This window comes from Crocodylus siamensis, chromosome 2, assembly GCF_052110815.1.
Source record: "Crocodylus siamensis isolate JL-2025a chromosome 2, ASM5211081v1, whole genome shotgun sequence".
Classification (NCBI taxonomy): domain Eukaryota; kingdom Metazoa; phylum Chordata; order Crocodylia; family Crocodylidae; genus Crocodylus; species Crocodylus siamensis.
The window spans coordinates 13243681-13264850 of NC_143396.1; the positions used below are offsets into that span (position 1 = coordinate 13243681).

The following is a 21170-nucleotide window of genomic DNA, read 5'->3' on the forward strand; positions in this document are numbered from 1 at the left end:
CAGTGCAGTTTCTTTCAGGATCACAATTCAAGATGCCAATAATGGGTATTTTGTCAAATGTAAGGTATTGAGGGTTGTGTAGAATCATTTGAATTATGCGTACGCATGTGTGCACATGCACGCACACATACACGCACACACTTTTATTCTAAATTAACTCTGGTTCATCAGAGGGACAAAACCTCTGTTAAAAAGCAGACAAATATCATTTTGTAAATTCTTGTGCTGTTTCTCACAAGACTCAGGATATTTAATGCCTCTGAAAGCCTCAGCTCCTGGAGTCACTCTATTAGATGAAAATTTCAGCTTGCTTATTTATTTTTTTAATGAACGTTTCCCACCTTTCAAACTGTGGGAAAAAACCTGCAGATTACAAGCTCGCAAGACTCTAGAACAGGGGTAGGCAACCCCTGGCACTGGTGCCAGAGCATGGCACACTAAAGCTATTTTGCGTGGCACATGCACTTCAGGGCAGGTGGCAGGGAAGGGATGCGGGCTGCACTGCCACAACAAGGATTGGGCCCCTTGTGCCTTCCTCACTTGGGGTGCCATCTTACAAGTCGAGATCGCAGGTAAAACATCAGCCCCTACTTGAGAAACAAGGCAAGTAATACAAACCCCAAAACTGTCATTTTTTTAAATCATGTAATTTGAGGGGAATCTACCATACGATTTTTGAATACTTGATGGTGGTGTTACCCCAAATATCAGACTGTGTAAAGAGCAGAATAGAAAACGCTATGGAGAATTCCCCCATCGCTATGCCAGTTAGCATGGCTTCCATGGGCAATGGAAGCTAAATGGTGGTGGCTTACCCCTTAATGAAGTGGGGGCAGTTTACCTTCCACTTGCCATGGTGTAAGAGCATGCACATGGGAAGTTACCACAGAGCAGCTGAGACCTGATAATGCCCATCCTATTTTTTTTCCTTTGGTAAGTTGATTACGGTCCATACCCCGAGAAAAAATACAGCTAAAATAGAGGGGCACACATGACTGGAGACTGTAGGACAGTCATGGAAGGATCTATGGAGAAAGAGAGAACATAAAGACCACTGAGAGAGAACAGATATCATAGGCGATGCAACTGAGAGAGAACGGTGTACACAGGGCCTAAAAGTCCTATTTATGCTTTTGCAAGAAACAAGAGGGAAAAGAAATATTTAAAACTGCTACAAGGATTTTTTTCATGCAATGCTTGACCAACCAGCAGAAGTCATCACTACAAGACGTTGCTGAACACAGTGGCCTTACTGATTCAGAAAAGGATTAGAAAAGCTATAAGAAAGCGAACGCAAAAGCTTCAATGCCAGTTCAAATCAGTGGCTCACTGCTGCTTGCAGTGGCTAGTACTCGGTGTTTTAGAAAATGTTGCAACAAAAAATTAACCCACAGCAGGCAATAATAGACTAATCTACCCATACTGAAATTTTCTGCTTAATTCCCATTAGCTTGAACATGTTTTTCTTACTAAGCATGTAAACCAGTGATCCTAAACCAGAGTGCCTCTGCTTGCAGGAAGTGTGAGGAGATAACCAGTTAAGACTTATCACTCAATCTCCAGGTGTAAAGAGATGAACAGATAAGGCTTATCAGACTCTCCCCTGTCTTGCAGCTCCACATCCACTTCCTGGCCCTCTGCAAGCACGTAGGCAACGTAATTTAGTTTTTAAATGGGCTACCACTCATCACAAAGTTTGCGGGGGGGAGGTGCCTCAAGTCTCAAAAGATTAAAAACTGCTGAAGTTGATCTTCAGGCTTTGAAGTATAATGGAGCGAGTGATAGAATAAGAAAGAAAGTTCCTATTACAGGTGATTTCTTAATAGGTCATTAGGAAGTTTCTTATGAAGGATCAGGTTTTGGCTGCTATTAGATATAGGTTACCAGAATACACAAACTGTTCATCTGACTTAATAGGGCAAGTCGTGTGTGCCCGTCCCTTTGAGCCTTTGAGTTTGATGATGAGCAGAAGCTGACAAATCCTATTGTGTGCATCTGCACAACGAAAGGAAGGTGCCATTGGAGTTCACACCAGAAAATCCACACCAGCTTTAAAATACTTAGTGCAAGTAACCACAGCAGCAGTCATGTTGGCACAGGCTTCATCTCATGATGGTAACCAGAGTATTTGCCCAATGTCCCTGGCGGGAAGGACTAATTTGGATGCTGAAACAGGATGAAGCTGGCATCTGTGTACCTTCACTATTATTTGTACCCAGGCTAGACCTAACACAGGTGTTTGTAGGCCTGCTACTATCACACCTTTGCTTTAAGGTGTAGACATGCCCTAAATCGGTATTCCCTTTGTGACACGGGTTGTGCTGCAAACAGAAACTGAGTAGGATTAATCAGTTTCTGTTGGCAGCATTTTAACAGCATCATGAAACACTGCATTGGTACAGAGATTGGAGCCCTCGAGATCCCTTCCCAGCCTGTAATTCTGTGAGTCTAAAAGATGTTGATGATTTCACGTCTTTGTTTGCCACGTGCAACAGAAAGCAGCATCAGTTAGCTGTAGGGTTTTTGGTTGTAGTCATTTTGGTCTAGGCACTGGAAGGCAAAGTTAGCTGTCTGGACTTCATCTGCTCAGGGAGGGAAAGGCATTAGACCAGCATTCATTTCTCATTTTTAGTTCGCAAATAAGAATGATTGCAGATAGGCCAGCCCCAGCAACGCCTTTGATTTAAAGTACTCTGCTCATTTCCTGATAAAATGCATGCATATGGAAGAATGCCGCTTATGGGAATTGCACCTGGCCGTTACCAGAGGGGAGGTGTTGTTCTGCGGCTCCCCATCTTGCTTTTAATGTAAAATTAAAGTTGGTAGGCACGAAGGAAGAAAGGAAGTAGGTGATAGATGCTGGCTGCACCAAGAAGGAAATGCATGCAGGAACATCGTGTGCAGGCATTTTTCTCCAAAAATCCTCACTATAATGACTTAGGACAAAGAAGCATAGCAGTTGCACACTTGCATTTCACTTCGAGCATAAAGGGACAGTCTCAGGTACAATTGTTTAACAAAACCATGGAAGTTATAAAGGGGAAATGGCCAGTAGTTCAAACTCCAGTGTTTTAAGTTTGATAGTCTTGTGCACATAAACAATGTCTTGCAGCTATCTTAAGCTGTGATTAACTTCCTTTTATAATGCTCTTTAATTTTGGGCAGCACTTACATAGCACGTCTCCAGCTAACGTAATAATGTAACGGAGACACTGAGTTTGGTAAATTCATTCAGGCTTCTGCAAGATAACAGAATTGCTTCAAACTCTGGGTGGATATTGGGAACTCCAGCAAGAGTGCTAAGGTTATATTTCTGCTTTTATATACCAAATGAGATCACTGGGAGCCGCTGAGCACTTGGCACTTGAAAAATCAGGCAATTTAAATGCCCAGTTATGGATTTTAGAACATAAGACAAACCCTTTTTGACATTCTAGCGACATTAGGCTGTGTGTGCTGTTCCTGCCTATTTCTGTACAAGAAGTAAGTCTTTCTTGTCTGGTTGGTTTGCTTTAAAATGATAGAAAAACTGGGAATCCAGAATAAAAGATGGTTGCAGAATTCTACTTTATACAGAATTGTTTTCCCCTTTGAATTGTTGCCACATAAAATAAGATCAATATTATCCATTGTAAGCCAGCATCTGCAGTATTCAGGCAGTGTGCAGCTTGAGCACTAGGTCTGATCTTTTTCAAAGCAGCAAAAGGTATCCAGATACATTTTTTCGTATTAAAATCAGTGAAAATGGCTGTACCATCACTCTAAATCGGTTCCAGAATGTCACTTCATCCATTTGAGAGCTATCAATAGACTTCTTGTTGGACAGGTCACTTAAGAAACCTGCTATAAACCTCAAATAGCAAATCAATGGTTTTTTCTTATACTACAATGATAAAACATGTATTTTCACAATCCTTTTCATTGTTTCAGGTGAGTCCTTTGAAATTATCAGATTCACATTCTGTGCTGCTAAGCACCAGAATATGTTTTTGTCCTAGAACTCAGGATTAAAACTCAGGTGTGCTGGAGGAGTTTTTTCTAGCACATTTTATAGATTTTTCCTCTGCTAGGAAAGTTTGCTCAAACTGCATCTAAAGTCATGAAAGTCTATTTACAATTATTCTCCCCTGGTAGTATGGGAAAGATCATTTCGAAGAGGCAAATTAGGACAAAGAAATATTACAAACATTTTCTAGTTAGAAATTTTGCAGATTGCAATAGAAAAAACATTGCACATGGTAATATTCTCTCCCCTATTCAGTGACACTGCAGTTCATTTTGTTTTATAAGAGGTTGCTGCTTTTATATTTTCCTGGTGTGGATACCCCCAGTTTGGTGTTCTTGTTCATTTATTCAGGCCAGTGGAACTTTTTCACCACTTCTCTTCTGCGAAGAAGCCCGAACGTTCATCATTTTCAGAAACTTAAATGGACTAAAAGTCCCAAACTGAGTTATAAAATCTTGACTACTTTTCCCATTCTGTATTGAATTTATTTTATGGGTTGGAAAAAGTTGCTTATTCTTTCTACATCTCTCATCTCCATCAAAATTAACAAAAATGGTAAAGTACTGAAAATCTTGGTGGGGATCACGCTGTAGATCTAAGAAGCATCAGAAGGATTATGCCTCAGGCCCCTGTAACTCATAAAAAGTGGATAAAATATTTTTTTATTAGGAAATGGCATTTGAGCCAATGACTGTTGGCAGCCCTCATCTTAAACATGACAGCTGTTGCACATTTATTGCAGGAACCTGGCACAGTGACTGTCAGAGCCAAATTTTTCAAGGACCCCACTACTGAACTGCCACACAATTGACACACACAAGTCTGAGTTGTACATGTGCACGGATACAAGCAAAACTGCATTTGCAAACCCTCCGGTGTACAATTATGTAAAGTTTGGGGTAGAAGCTTTCCTCCTGGGTCTTAAATGAAAAGAACGTACCAAGCAGTTTTGCAATGCTGCATTTCAGTATCCCACCCTCTTGAAGTCCCAGCTAGTCTCTCATTTCAGCGGCATGACGAGTGCTGGGTCATTTGATGTGGACGCCGCTCAGGGCTGGATTCACCCTGTAGTGGGCCCTAGGCAAACAAACTTGTGGGCCCCAGGCCGGTCGCGACCCTGCTCCCCACCCCAATGCTGCCACCCACAGGGAGCAGGGCTCGGAGCCACCTCTAGGAAGCAGCCACCATGGCAGCGAGGCCAGTGGAGGAGAGGGAAAAGGAGGTAGACAGGGTCATTCCCCACCACCGCAGGGGGAAGAACCAGGCCACCATCCCAGCAGCTCAGGGCCCTAGGCATGGGCCTAGTTTGCCTGTGCATTAATCTGGCCCTGATTCTGCTGCCAGTAAAGTTGTGCTCATTTAATAGAAGGATTTCTTGCAAAGGGGTGGTTTTGCTTGTGTGGTTAAGTGGGAAGTGCTCTCTGCAGTGCTAGCATAGGAGCTTGCATTCAGAGTCCTATGAGTGCTCAGCCAAGGGTTTGCAACATTCATTGTGTGGATCATCATTTACTAGACAGTGTCTCATCAAGCAGACTCTTTCCCTTACCATTTGCAGTCGTAACCACCAACTCTCTCCCCAAATGGTCCTTTCTAACCCCTGGAGTACTGTATTTCCTTCCCAGCTGTCTCATTCCTTTCTGTTGCTGTGAGTTCCTTTTATCAAGCTTTCCCACACAGATCTTGCATCTGATCTCAATCCTGTACAGACCTATCCATCAAATCTGCTCTGCTGAAGCCCCTGTCCATACCTCTTTTCAACTATTTTTGATTTGTCCTACTATCTGAACTAGAATGTAAGGACCTCAAAATGAAAATTTCTCTCTTCATATTTAGAGGTCAGCTTATGTTTATAGCTTTCTATGAATAATGCTGTGAAGGTGTGTTAGAACAGCAGTTTTGTGAGTGAGAAGGTTTAAATGGCTTCACAGCAGTCCTGTGAAAATAGCGGGGAGCCTTGTGATTTCTTGCTTTATACAATATGAAATGAACCTTTGTTGTGTCATCGTGTACTGGCTGTTGATCTTCAACAGTGGCTGTTTTTTATGAATAAAGAAATGCAATTTCTTCCTGCTCTCATTTGTGACTGCTTCTCTGATTCTAGATGGCACATTGGATGAGGCAACAAGAAAAGACCTTTTTACAGACACCTTCTGTAAAGTGTGTGGAGCTGTGCTACAGTTTGAGTCCCAAAGGATTTCACACTATGTGGTAGGTCACAGCAGATACATATAAGAGGATACTGATGACATTGCTATATTCAGTGCTGATTATACAGATTATGGCCACCTATTTTTTGTACAGTGACATAACCCAGAGTTACCCTCATTGATAAATGTTGGTTTTATTTGCATGCAGTGACTATTACAGGTCTATATCTTCAGTTAACAGCATTTATACAATGCTACAGTTAAGGGATTATGCAAGTAGCCTAATTGGATTTTACATGATATAGCAACCTGCAAATCCTATTGAAAGTATTTCTCAGAACTAATAAATTTGTTGAGCGAATGCCACATATGTCAGACAATATACTTTTATTTTTAAACCTGGTCCTGTATATGTATAGAGATTTTTCAGGCACTAGCATATCCCACAGTTCGAGTCAAAACACTATGATCTCTTCACTCTCATCCTGGCCAGGTTAAATAGTTTTTAAAAGAACTGCCAAAGCAAGTGCCATTTTTTGGCTTTTAGTAGTAACGGAGAGCTTGGTCCTGCACGGTTGAGCTTTTCCTTAACTCTGTCAGCTAGAGCTGACAGACATTTAGCATCCCACAAAAATCAGGCTTAAGTTTCTTTTTGCTGGATCTGACCTCAGATATAGTTGCAAACAGTTATAATGGCTCCCCGAGTCCACGGTCTTAGAGAGACATCAGTGGGGAAACTGACCTCTCGATTCTCCTGGTCAATACATTGGATGGGCTAGGTTGCTCTTTTGAAGCCATTTGGACAGTACCAGCTCAAAGGAGGCAAATTTCTTTTGAATTTGTAGGTGACTAATGTATCATGGAGCTACGTGTACTACTGCAATGCAGGGATGTGGGCATAAAAGTGGTGAGGAGATATCACCCTAAATTTAAAATCTGTAGAAACAGCTGATCCTCCACACTGTGAAGCAGGATGCACCAGTCTGGGAGGCAGAGGAGCTGGGTTCTAGTCTTGGTTCTACAGTGGACTTGTTCTGTGACCTGAGGTGTGTATGTAGCCTGCCTTCATCTGTGAGAGGACAGAAAGGATACTTGTTTCCTTAATATACTGGGGACTGGTGACTAACAACTGCTTTGAGATCCATGAATCAACTGTCAGATAGAAGTATCAAGTATTAGCATTATTTTTTAGTAAATATTACACAAGCTGTTATATGTTCATTTGTGGTTCACTCAGTGTGTGACTACAATCGGAAAGTGCAAAAGCAACTTCTGCTCAAGCCCATTCTAATTTCTGGATGAGAAAGCACATGGGTCCTCACTAATGAAGTAGGAATAATTCCAGTCTCATTCCAGGGCAAAAAGCATGCTCAGAAAGTTCGACTTTATTTCCAAGTACACGGTGAGCAAGATGAGGGGCAAAAGGCTGGAAAACAGAAGAAGACAGATTATATCAACTTTCAGGTGATGTCTGTTCAGAGCACTATCAAGAATGTTAAACTGCTCATTGTTTGCCTGATAACTGAACCTGCCTTTGGTTTCAGATGGATGGAAGTGGAGTAGTGGATAAAAACAAATACTGCGGTCTCTGCAATATGATTTTTACTTCCCCAGTTGTTGCTCAGTCTCATTACGTGGGGAAAATCCATGCCAAAAAGCTAAGGCAGCTAGCAGGAGACCAAGCTCAGATGCTAGCACAGAGCACCCAGCCAGAAACTGGTGAGAACCAACTAATCTTTACATTCGCTTTGATACATGTGTATTCCTGATTCTTCCCTGAAACAGTTAAAATGAAGTATCCTCCCATCACTACTTCTCAGTGCTTTTGCAGTCTGAAGTGGGGCAGACACCTTGCTGAAGACATTGTTTCAGCACAAGTTTGGAGCTAGAGATCCTTAAGTTCCTGTTTTTACATTGATGGGCCCTTGGCAAGTGTCTCTGTATTTCCATTTCTCCACTTGTGAAATGGGAGTAAGATGTACTGTAGGGTTGTGTGAGGATTGATGGCAAGCCTTAGTAGCTATTATACTAATTAAGAAAATCTATCCAGGAACATGTTACTGAGACTGGCCCTATGTCCTAAGAGTGAGTTCTAAAGCAACCTTCTTATTCTCACACCATCCATCCAATATACCTGCAGGAGACAGGAGAAGGGAATATGCTGGTGAAATAAGGTCATAAGATTCTAGAGAAAACTGCAGGATTATGTAGACTCTTTGGGTTTATCTGTACCATCTTCACTTGCTGCTTCTCCATGTGTACCAAATCCCAATAATGAGCAGTGCATAGAGCAGCCATGAATGCGTGCCCATAAGCATGCCAGAGACAGGAAGCCAATGTGCAGCTCAAGGGCACTCTAGGCAACTCTGTTGCCATAACTGGGGGAGCTGGCATGCACAGAGTTGGTAGTAAGTAGGCAGGACATACTTTGTGGCAGTGCTGAGTGCTGCATGGAGAATGTGCACACGTGGTTATTAACAGCCTGGCCAGAGGGCTGCTTTCCTCCAGCTAGAATAGCTCAATGCTTCTACCTGCATTGTTCCAAAGAACTGTGCCAGACTTTCCTTTCTTGTGTTATTAGCAAGTTCACCCACTGGTCCTTCTGCATCGCCAGCACCCCAGCAGCCCTCAGCAGAGAAGTCCTCACAAGACATAGAGACTGAAGAGTCTGCATCATCCTCCAGTACGACTTCAGATTTAAATGATCCAGACAAGTATTGCAAGCTCTGTTCAGCTCCCTTCAATAACCCACTGATGGCCCATCAGCACTATGTTGGTAAGAAGCACAAAAGGAATGAATTGCGGAAGAAAATGATGAAGGACTTGGGGGATGAAGCTCTTCCTGCAGAATCCAGTGCAAATGGTAAGTGAGTAGTGGAGAATTATTCCAGGGTCTTCAGTGAAGCGACTGGCACTTAAAAACCTCCAGTGACAGAGCATCTACAGTGCCTCTAGGTCATCTGTCCCAATATTTAACCACCCTCATAGTTTTGAAGTTCTTCATATTACCCAAACCAAGTTTTTCTTGGTGCAGTGTGAGACCATTATTTCTTACCTTTTACACTTTGGACACACACTATAGTCTATATCAGCAGTTCTCAACCTTTTCTGTACCAGGACCCATTTGTAAACATCAGTGGCCAGTCCCAACCCAGTGCCCTTCACTCCCGACCTGCTGCCCTCCACCCCCAGGCCCCAGCCCCCTGGTTTGTGGGTAAGACATGAGTGTGTGGGAAGCGGGGTGTGGAAGTCTGCCAGCCTGCAAGGGAAAAGCCAGTTTACCATGGTTTTCTCCTTTAAAGGAGAATCCCTTTTTAAAGTTTGATCCATTTTTAAAGTTTGTTCAAGACCTTTTCATATATTCATGTGATCCACTTTTGGGTCGCAACCCACGGATTGAGAAATGCTGGTCTGTATCCTCTTTATATCAGCCCTTTTTTGTATTTGAAGGCCATTATACCTGTGGCGCTCAACCTTCTGACCCTGCAGGCCAGACGAGTGGCCTGAGGTAGGTCTGGAGCCTGGATCCCATGTGGTGTTGGCCCACGGGCTCAACCTACTTCAGCCCAATCCAGCTGTTCTGACCCTACCCCAGACTCGATTAACTGAGTCTGTTCCAATGTGCTAATTAGCATGTGTCAGAACACAGGTCTGTCATGTGTACCCAGTGTACTCAGATCCAGGACCAGTTTATATAGTGGATATTTACACATTACCTACACTGTGTATTTAATAAAACTATTAGTGCCCACAGTAGTGGGCACTCTAGAAATATTTTAGAAGGGAAGATCATAATCAGTGTCAATTAACATAAATAACATTCTCATTACTGTTTGAATAGTGCCTGTGTTGCTCTGTATGCTTCATGGTTTACCTTCACAGCACCCATCTCTGTTTAAAGGGAAAAAAAGTATAGTTGTGGGTGATGATCTCTAGATGAAGTCTGTTGCATAGGGGAGTGAACAAGATGTTTTTTGTGTGGTGGTGATGCTTACAACCTCTTTAATATGCAACTCTGTTCTTTCAGCAGTCGGGGTTGGTAACTACATATGTCCAATATGTAACATCACCCTTACCTCTATAGAAATGTACCAGTCCCACATGCAAGGAAATAAACATCAGATTAAGTAAGTATTTTGTTAATGTACTTCTCTGTTTGCAGCACTTTACTGCACGTGGGAGTTTATGTTAGAGAATGACAATAGAAGGGAGAAGTGCAGACTTGTATGGTCCCTACCAGCTGGTTGTTATATCAAGTGGCTATATCCTACTGGCTAAAGAGATGCTCTCCATGTAAAAAACATTCTTCTGACCAAAAATGTTAACCTTCTTTTGGGTGGTAACACTCCCTTGCAGAAGTCCCATACATGGGCAGCCCATTCTATGCCAAAGTAACTTCATTGACCACCCCTGGGTCAACCACATGTAAAACTGGAGTCGTGCATTTGTGAACCTCTCCCTGAGAATTGGTTTTCTTTGCGGTTTTCTTTGCCTAGTTAACTCATTTGACCCAGATGCATTATGTGGCACACCACATTCTTAAATCTCTCTGGTTTAGAATTTTACCCGGCATTCTACAGTAGCCCAAATCAAAACCAATCAGTTTTAATAACTCAGACTTTATATCCAATTTTTGCAGAGAAACCATGGTTGTCAATCTCATAAAGAATTCAAAGAAAACATATGACTCCTTTCAAGATGAATTAGCTGATTACATCAAAGTGCAGAAAGCAAGAGGCCTGGAACCAAAAACATATTTCAGAAAAACAGAGGAAGATGAGTTTAAGTCCAGTGAATTTGAAGAAAATAATTACCATGACGACACTGTACCTTTGGATGTCAAGTTTGAACGAGACGAGTATTCCAGCCCTCTTTCAGAAACGTGGACATCATCATATGCTGTTGAAAACAGACTGCCATGCTGGTCGCCAGCTCATGAGACTAGGCTAAGACTAGAAAACACACTTACATGTCACTACAGCAAGGAACGTTATTTGGAAATGACATCATCTCAGGTGACCTCCTACAGAGGTGACAGCTATGGCCCAGAATCAAAAGAACTGGGTGACTGCTATGACTATATCTCTTCTGATACAAGCACCAGCCCTCATAACAAAGAACAAAAGGTTCAGAGGAAACAAGACAAGGAGGAACATCACTTTGGAAAAGAAGTGAAACATGAGAAAGAGCCCACAAAGCAGAAGAGGAAGGAAAACAATGAAGACACTGATTCTGGAAAGGAAAGTGAGAAGCAAAAGCACAGGAAGGTTGATACAGACTCAGCAATTGAGAAGAAGTCAAAGCACAGTAAAGATAAAAGACTTAAAGAAATAGCCACTGAAAAGGAGAGCAGAAAACACAAAAAGGATAAAAAGAAGCCCCAAATTGATGGCAAAACGGATGAGGAGATACTTTGGGATGAGTCTATACTGGGATACTGATTATGTTTTAATTAACAATAAGAAGTCATCTCACCTTGTAGTCTCTTAACCATGGTGTACCATATTATGATTCATTTTTTTAAAGAAAAAAACCCAAACTTTTTGGTCCCACTCTTTGAAGTGGGCGAGAGCCTATCTTCTGAAACTATCAGGTAGTAGATAGGAATCTGTTTTTACTAATCTTACACACACAGCAGTTATGCAGCAGTCTGTATGAATTTCAAATCTAGGTCAGCAGTTTACAGCATTCATTTTGGAGTTCCATCACCGTGTATTTTGTTTCTTCCAAATAATATTTGAATACTAGAAGTAAAGACACAGAGTATGGAGGGCTTCTTTCATTCTTCCAGCATACCAAAGCTTGTAAAATTGAAAATAAGTACACAATATTCTCAACCATTTCTGTATGTGTTTCACTAAAGGATTTTAAAGAAGAATGTGAGCCTATTTAGGCTTTGGGTTCCAATTCTTATTCACTATTGTTTTTTTACCCAGCTCTGAGGGTGGAAAGAAAAAGAGTCTTTATTAAACAAGCGACTGATTGTCAGAATATGTTGTCCAGTATGCTTTTCTTATTGCTGTAATCCAGATTTTTAGTTTAGAAAATACTGGAAAAATACCTGATGCAAAATTAATTTAAATTGTTAATTAAAACTATGTACTATTTACCATTTCACCAATTCAAACTAATTTGCTTAAGAAACTCCACCCAGAAGTCTCGGACTGGAAGTTAATATCAAAAAATAATGTTTGAAAAATGTTAAACCAGCTTTGCACTTTTTTTTAAATATGGTTTTAACAGCTCTTCATTTATGATGTGGAATTAGACCTGGGCGGTATAACGCTAATGGAACATCAGGCGTCCTGCCGGTAGGTGAGATGAGCTATGGTCTTGGTCTGCGCTGCTCTTGGGTCAGAGGTACAGTGGGACATGGAGACTGGAAGACCTTGAACCCTCAAATTTGATTCTTCTGTATTGGGGTGAGGCATGTGCCCAATGGAGGTAGAAGGGAGCTTGTACTGTGTCTGCTTGCCGTATATGAGGTTAAATGACAGATTTTGGTCTCCTATAATGTCATCCTGGCACCTGATGCAGCATTAAATTGACTGCATTAAATTAAATGCCATTCTACTCTGAAAATAACCACGTGAAAATGCCAGCATGGAACTTCATTTGCTCATAGTGATTTTAAAACACATTGTGTTCCGGTTCAAATAAAAAAGTTTTCTTGCCCCTGCACTGGAAATCTGAAAATCATAGTGGTTCTCTCCACTATGCCCTTGTTAGACCCTGGGCCTCTAGTGAGCTTGCCCAGGCATAACCAGTTATGCAACTGTGTTGATGATGCATAGGGAATAGAGTCCAGATCATTTTCTCTTAGCTGTATTAGCTCTGGAGGCCTAATGGATGTGGATAGTAGCAAGATCCCATTTTAATCACTAAAGCCATGATCTAGGGGATCCAATCTGTGAGAAAAAAGGTGCCATTTTCAGTCACTTTTCAAAATGGAACTGCACTTTAGGAAAACAGAGAAGCAAGTAAAAGTACTCTGTGAATATTTTTTAAAATACGAGTTGTAGAAACATTTTTCATTCCTTTTAATGGTTGTATCCATGTTCATAGCTGAACTCCACATCAGTGTGTCCATTCATTGGAAGATGCTTGATCTAGGAATTGTATAATCCCTTCAGATCCATTTGCCTGACATTGGGTGTGATTTTAAGATTGCAAGTAACAGGTCAGATATTCTCCACCAGCATCTGGATATGTTTCTGTAGTTTATATAAAAAGAGATTTATAATATTCTATACTGCATTTTATATTAATAATAAGTATAATTCATAGTTCTCTAGTGACCTGTTTACCTGTATTTCCATTATTTGTGTTGATATATATTTTTATGACAGACCTATTTTCAATAATAGCCAGGCCTTTAAAAGAAAAATTACCATGTATTGTAAACATGTCTTTCCAAGATGCACAGATTTCTCATCCTACTTGCAAAAGTTTCTAGATCAGTGGTTTTCAACACTTTGACTCCAGGCACCCCTCCTTAGCCTTTGTGAATTGTGTGGCACCCCACTTCAAAAACTGATTGAATTATCACAGTGCTTACCTCCCTTCAGGGAGGCTGGGTGGTGATATACCTCCTCACACCTCACACCACCCTTCAAAGGGTCTCACAGCACCCCAAGGTGCTGTGATAGCCCCGGTGGAGAATCTGATCAAGACCTTGTTTATAACTGAAAGCTAAATCTGCTCGTCTAAGGTTATCAACCTAATTAAAACCGACGATGCAGGAGAACTGGTAAATTACCAATCCTGCCCTCAGTTTTGCACAGATAGGCCCTGGCATTGGTATTGAGGCCCTTTGAAATCAGCTGGTGCTTTCTGCAGGTGCAGCAATCCACCTAAGATCCAGTTGCAAGATAAGTGACTTAATCTAAAACTCATGCTTTAGCAAACCTATAGACAACAGGGATCTTTAAAGAGACAGGGCATATATAGCAATAAGAACTGAGGAGGTCCGGTTTCATTCTCAACTCCACCAATTGCTTGCCATGCAATCTTGATCAATCACTTAAATCTTGTGCTCCATTTTCACAATCTGTTAGGTGAATATGTACTTCTAAGAGAGGATTGCAGGGTATTTAAAAAGGACATTGTGATGCACAGCTAGAACATACTATGAGAGTTTGGCTGTTTCCTGTGCCACCTGCCTTTTCTTTGTGGTACAAGTTGCCTGAAACTGCTCGTTGTGGTACCCTAGAGTTGATGCATTCGAGAGAGGCTCTGACTAAGTAGGACATGATCAAAATCAGGATAGAAATCATCTTCAGTGCAGAACAGGATATGTAGCAAAAAAGACCCTTTGGAGTCTCCACAGCGTGCAACCTAAAGACAAAAGCATGAATCGGAGTTTACTTGATATGCCCCTACCTCGACAAGGTAACTTGAGTCTTGGCATGTGCTTAAACATGCTTAAGCAGATGCCTGAATTGGGCCTATCCCTTTAAAATCTCTTCTGAAAGTATGTCCTGGCAGCAGCTCTGTAAGATGAAGAGAAATTCCGTTTAAGACATTGCATATAGTCTGACTCTAATGTCCTTCGACCAGCTTCTGAGCTTACGTTTTTCTGCATAATTCAACTTTATTATATAAGAAGTATGGTAATTCTTTCGTGGGTTACTGTAACTCCACAGGGGCATTAGAGAGGTTGTAAACTATATAAAATGGGCTCATTTTCAGATTTATTTTAAAAAATCAGAGCATCACATTAATAATTTAAAAATTATTCATTCCTAAAATTGCTCTAAATAGCACATGTGTTATTGCTCATGTTGTTATGATAAAATGCTGAGGTTTGGGGGTTTTTTTTACATGATCTTAAATTGTAGCAAAGTCACTGAACAATCATTGAGAGCTAACTTGAGGTTTTATCTCGTACTTTATTGTGTGCTCCATTACTTTCGGTGATATCTGATTGAAATGGGGAGCATTCAACTCTACACCTTCTGAACAGTCAAATGGAGCCCACAAATGTTTTTTGCTTGCATAAAAAGGTGGTGACAGTGGCTTTTAAAACATTTATCCATTAGATTATTGACATCAAAGTAGGAGAATGGGAGTCAAGGCTCTTGTTTCTCTTTCTGGCCTTTCCATCGATTTCCTGTGATTGTGATTGACAAAATGTCGTGATGCGTTTGTTTTGCATCTGTAGAATCAGGATAACAACTTTCCCATCTCATAGGAGCCAACATTTGTGAGGAGCGTAGATGTTTGGGTCCTGGATTCTTAAAAAATGGTCATATATAAAGCTATATAAATATGTACAGTAGTGGCTAATAAAATGAAGTGCTACAAGAAATTCCTTAAAGTGTCTTAAAATGAATCGCTTCTTGAAATACTCAATCTATACTTAAAATAAAAATGCACTCATTTTGGCAGTCACTACTATGAGATCAACATTTTGGCTGTTAAATCATCAATGAAGATGAAATTTTTATTTCCGAGAGCTACAGGAAAACCACACACCCACCGTTACTGCTGCCCCATGAACCTGGTGAGCTCTCTTGAATAATAGTTTCAAAGTAAAGCTGGAACAAAGGTTTAGGGCTTTAATTGTTTAATGTGATATTGGGTGCCTCAGCATTCAGGTGGCCAATTTAGTGACATTTTAGGACCTTGATTTTTTTTTTCAGTAAAAATACATAGCATCTCCCATTGTTAACATTTGGATTCATTATAGTTTCAGGCTGCACATTATAGTTAATGGCTTCTGGTAAACCTGAAGCTTTCCTCTACCAGCCCTTTCAGCCCTGGAGGGGTCTCTAGCTGTATCCCAAACCCAACAGAAATTATTCATCTCCAGTTTAACATTGATCCACAGCCCTGGCTTTGGCAAGAAGAGAGCCTCGTTGTAGCAGGAGCCCATGCCTAGATCAGGAAGTATTGTAATTCGGGGCTGGGGTGTATTGTCAGGAACATGGGATAAAACTTGAATGATGGCTTTCTACATATGTGTATTGCCTTCCTACATGGCCTTGAACCTATCTCTGATTCATCCAACATGCTTAGCAAACAATGGACCTTACTCTGCTTCTTGCCACCTTCCATGGACCTAACAGATCCATTCTCCATTCGGCCAAACAAGTGACCAGCTGATTCATGCGACGTGCAGAGTGACCACAGTTCTGAATTGGAGAGGTTTTCAGAACAAGAACAGCACATCTTCAGTGACAGGCCAAACCAGACCTGAGCCACTTCACATTAGTGCTTTCCACCCAGTGTGGGCATGGATTTTTTGTGTTACAGGTTTAGTATCATTCGGAATTATTTGTAGTAAAATGTGTAAGTATAAAAGGTTCCAGCTTATGATCTATTTTGACGTGGAAACTGTTAAGGTGACTATATTTGGATCTTGGGGACCACTGGATTTGCAGCTGAATAAAGGCTTTACCTGTGGCCTAGCAAAAGCTGCTAACCACAAGACAGAATGATAGCTAAGCCAGCCATTTGCATATGCTGAGTAACCATCTTAACTGTGTTAACCATTTTTCTGAAAAAAGCATCAAGTGAGTCTGTGTGCTGTGAATGAATCAAAGCTTTAGGAATGTGGAAGATGGAACAACCTGGGACTGAAAAACAGACTGGAATGTGAAAAAAAGACACGTAATTGGTAGCAGAATCTGAAATGAACATATGCAAAAAGGTGAATTGTAATTGGTGAAGAAGCTTCCAGGGTTTGGCTGCAGTACACCCACTGACCAAAGAAGTAAAGTCAAGGTCTTAGACATATGCTTCTAGCAGAAAGGTATGTAAATGAGTGAAATGCATAGGCAATTCCATGCTAATGAAGTAAACAGAGGCATAGCTTGAGATGGGAGGAGAGATAGGCAGAATATAGGAGGAGCGAGGGTGGAATGAATGTTAATGAGCATGAATCAAGGCGTATAAAATGTGAAGAGAACTACTGTTTGCTGCAGCTCCCCGGTTTGTTGGTTTTTTGGGAGCTAGTCCGAAGCTGTCTCCATTCTGAATAAAGCTGTTGTGAGCAACGTGTGCTGGTGTTTGCTCCCTCCTCTGCTCTGGCTAATGAGTAACAGGATCCATGGTCAATTGGACCATTGTCGCCCCAGTCATTGGGCACCGCATGGAGTTGGGGTCTAACAGAAACATTCCTTCAAAAACTCAAGGTCTGGTTCTCATTTACATGAAACCATCCCTACAGCATTGGCAGGGCAGGGCAGGGCAGCAGAATAACTGGATAAGGCATGAGTTACATCCACATCCCCTTTAAGGCATCTGAATTCTAGCAGAGTGATGTAAAGGTGCCTCTTCATACATGAGAATTAGGCCTTCACCTCAAATCCTTGGGAGAATATCACCCTCAGTATGTAACTGGTTGCCCTGTTTTGCATGTGTGTGTTTTCTTTCTAGTTTAGCAAATGAGGAAAAGAGCCTTTGTCCCAAGGGAAGAGGAGAGCTACAACAGACCACATCCCACAACCTTGATACCAATGCCAGGGCTCATCTAGGGCTGCCTTTTGTACTGACTGCTTTGCTGTTCATGTGGCAAAGGGGTCCCATAGGCTTGCATGCACAAAGCTTTGCAAAGTGGGTACATCTTAGCTGTAAGCAACAGGTGCTTGCAAGGCCCTGATGTGTATATCACCTGTTGCAAAAAGAGTTGTGATGGTGTAACCCTCCCTGTCCCTCCCATGTTGGCCCAACTTCTCTGTGCGGGTGATGAAATAAAGTTAATATGGTAAGTGAGGAATCAGAGACTTGCAATATAACTGTGACCTGGCATCTGATCACCATCTCTTTCATCTACAGAAGTTTTTGTATTGTGTTCCCAGTTGACAACAATATCTGTTACGATTTAGAAACACAGCAGCTGGACTGAGATCACTCATTGGGGTTTTATGGAAGGGAATAAAAGGCAGCAGAATGGAAAGCTTTTTGTAAAAAATGATAATATGTTCTGATGGGATTTGGTATATCTTTCAGACACAGCACCATTGTAACAGAGTTGTATGTTTTCTAAACTTGTACATACAGAGAGTAAATATTAGAGATCTGTATTCATATTGAGGGGACTTGGTATTGTATCAGTGCTCAAAAGTACGGGTCTCGGGTATTTTAATGTGATCATAAATAAGATTTATATATTTTGATTATGTTCCTATATTGCATCTCTTGGATAACTGAGGCTTTACAGGTGAGCTGGAAACGTAAGCCTAGACAAAAATGTTCCTGCCCTGTGTAAATCTAAACTAAGTGTATTTAGGCATCCAGACAGGAGGCCTGGGTTTCAGAAGTGCAGATCCCCTCCAGGTCCAGTTGACTTGGATTGTCTTGCACCTCAGAAAATCAGAGGCCACCCATGGAGATGCCTAAACATAGATTTCAGGTGTATTGGTTGTAGCCATCTTGGTTGAAGGACATAGGCAGACGGGTTTCTTTGGTAACTCTGATATCTTTCATTAGACCCAAGTTGAAAACATTTAACCATAATAAGTCTAAGAGTAATTGAAAAAGCTGCAACTTTTCAATTGGTTCATTATGCCCTTTGTTTATTTGCTCAGTAGGTCCATGGATGATCTGCTCCCTCCACATGGTGTGCTTTGCTAGCTGGTTGATGCTGTTTTATCCACCCCAGAATAACGCTCAAGCCCAGGAAGGCAAGGTAAGTCTTCTCAGTGCTCTCTCCCCCATCCCCGCCCCAGTGCTGCCTAGTGGTCACATTATGTTTTCTTACGTACACAGAAAAATGTATTTGTCTTAGGAACTAATTGTGGAAAGTGGAGTGCTCATCTCATTGTTCGGAGATGCACTTTAAAGTTTGCCTGATGCTATATAATGAGGCTGGTTTATGGCTTTTCTAATATACAGGGTGTATCAAAGAACATGCTTAGCTGACAGGAATGTAGAGACATATTGCTCAGCAGCGTTGGTGCTTGTCTCCTTAGAAAGCAAGTAGCACAACTTAGTGTATGTTTCACTGTGCTGTGTGTTTCAAAATATCCAGCATTGACATCCAGGTACTCAGTACAGCTCCAAATAACAGGGTAATAGTCACATGTGGATACACTTCTTGAGAGACCATATTTCTGTATCCTCTGATTGTGTTTGGTAGGAGAGCGCTCTCTCTGGAGAACTTGAAAAAAGCAAAATGATTTTATAAATAAATAGATTATGGATTATATAGGATGGTTTGGATAGGGATGATTCTGCCTCAGGCAGATGGGTGACCTCTGGCGGTCCCTTGCAGCCCTACTTCTCTATGATTTCTATGATTAAACATTACAGATCAAAGGCAAGGAAATCCAGGACTTAAGGCTTCTTCCTTCCCAAGCCAGTACCAATCACACCTACCACCACACCAGGGTGGAGGAGCAGTGCTAGAGAGGTCTTCAAATTTGCTTTGGGCACAGAATAACTGATGTATTTACCGAAGCAAACAATTCCAACCTTGATTTATTCTCTCTAGTGTTGAGGAAACGTACTAGCCCCTGTCCAGCACACTGATCCACATAAGCAGGCTGCCTTCCATGGGACACTGCGGGCTTGTAAAGGCCACCTGCACAAATCAGACTGCAGAATGGGACTCGGTGCATGTGCATCCTGCTTGAGCTGAAACCTGCCCTATCACCTATGCTCAATAGAGGAAATCAAGGAGGAAACATCACTTCCACCAAATTTCCATGTCCTGTTAGCTTAGGTTAAAGCCTTTTATTATTTCAAAAGATGCTGTAAAGGCCAGGAGCAACATTAAAATATTATTACTTCTCTGTGCTAGTAGCTCTTTAATTAGGTTCTTAGGTTAAAATCCACCTTTCTGCTTATTTCAGGCAGAAATAGCACCTTCATCAGTCTCAGTTTCTTCTGGCAGCCGTGGTTCCCATGCATCAGCAAAATTACTGATGAGTGTTTAGGGCTGTCAGGGAAAACTCTGATGTTTTCATTCAGCTTCTTAGCTGATAATATTTTCACCCACATCAGATTTTGCAAAACTCCAACTTGTCAGTCTCAACTACTTCTTAGTGCATCTACACAATTAATGTGATGCACTAAACTCCAGAGAATTTTGAACCAGAGTAAACTGCTCCCAGCCACAGCATCTACACATGCAGGAATTACTTTGGGGTGGGGACCCTGTGATGTGTCTGCCATAGTTTTAGGCCATGTACACCAGTTTGCCAGTTAGTTCAGGTCTGGGAAGGCCAAGACCATGGAGGCAATAGAGAAAGGGTAGGAAGATCCTTGCTCTAGCAATGAGTTTAGTGGAGTAAAATTTGAAGGAGGAGATTGAGGGTATGTCTACACCATAAGAGGAGGCAGAAAAAATGATTTGGGTACTCACTCCCCACCCCCAGCAGGGGGAGGGAGCGAGGGGAGAGAGAAGGAGTTTGAAGGAGCATATTGAGGCCTCTGCAGTGAGATAGGGAGAGGGGCAGGGGCAGGGGTGAATGGGCCCACAGCCAAGCCGGGTGGTGGGACAGTGGGGACCTGGTTGGCCAGGTCATGGGACAATCGGACCCCAGGTGGCTCATCCAGGGGTGCAGAGGGGCTCTTGCTGCTGTGCACACCCCAGCAGAGGCCCGAAAGACATGCCTCCCAATCTGTGCAGGGGGCAGAGGCGGTTTCCCCTGCACACTGGGCTCAGTGCCCTGCTGCCATTACCACTGCCTGGAGAGCGACACAATGTCATGTGCGTCCTACCACAGAGCTCCAGTTGTCCCACCACCCAGCACTTACCTCCTCATACAGGGGCAGGTGGGGCAGCAGGGGCTGCTGATGCCTCAGTGCAAGCTCCCCAAACACAGGCTACTACTGAGGCCCTGGCCTACTGCTGAGACTCCTTGGGAGCTACCACACTGGTGCACCATTCAAGACAGTTATATCATCCCTCTGCCTAAGTTTTCTCAAGCATATGTTGGAGGTGATGATGCCTATTCACCTCGCTTCAGAGCTTTAAGATCCAGAAAGAAATCAAATGCAACTATACTATATGTCAAATCTTTAAAATAGAGCAAAACAAATTCTTGCTTGGGATTGGGGATGTTACT

At 41.9% G+C, this 21170-nt stretch overlaps 2 protein-coding genes across 3 annotated transcripts in view; both read left to right on the plus strand.

Annotated features, from left to right (window-relative positions):
* The window catches only part of KRCC1 (lysine rich coiled-coil 1), a 28353-nt gene extending 16209 nt beyond the window's left edge, over positions 1 to 12144 (plus strand). The window contains exons 2-7 of one of the 2 annotated variants that reach the window (XM_090035329.1): positions 6108 to 6214; positions 7510 to 7617; positions 7698 to 7872; positions 8768 to 9016; positions 10181 to 10280; positions 10793 to 12144. In XM_090035329.1, coding sequence (XP_089891455.1) covers positions 6108 to 6214; positions 7510 to 7617; positions 7698 to 7872; positions 8768 to 9016; positions 10181 to 10280; positions 10793 to 11594 — 1541 coding nt within the window. In that variant the 3' untranslated portion in view covers positions 11595 to 12144. Of the gene's footprint in view, positions 1 to 6107; positions 6215 to 7509; positions 7618 to 7697; positions 7873 to 8734; positions 9017 to 10180; positions 10281 to 10792 lie in introns of both variants that reach the window. The other variant, XM_090035330.1, reaches the window with a different exon arrangement.
* Positions 12145 to 12282: 138 nt separating this feature from the next.
* Positions 12283 to 21170, plus strand: part of LOC149869971 (T-cell surface glycoprotein CD8 beta chain-like) — a 38281-nt gene continuing 29393 nt past the window's right edge. The window contains exons 1-2 of the mRNA XM_090035333.1: positions 12283 to 16909; positions 18687 to 18787. Coding sequence (XP_089891459.1) covers positions 18698 to 18787 — 90 coding nt within the window. The 5' untranslated portion in view covers positions 12283 to 16909; positions 18687 to 18697. The remainder of the gene's footprint in view (positions 16910 to 18686; positions 18788 to 21170) is intronic.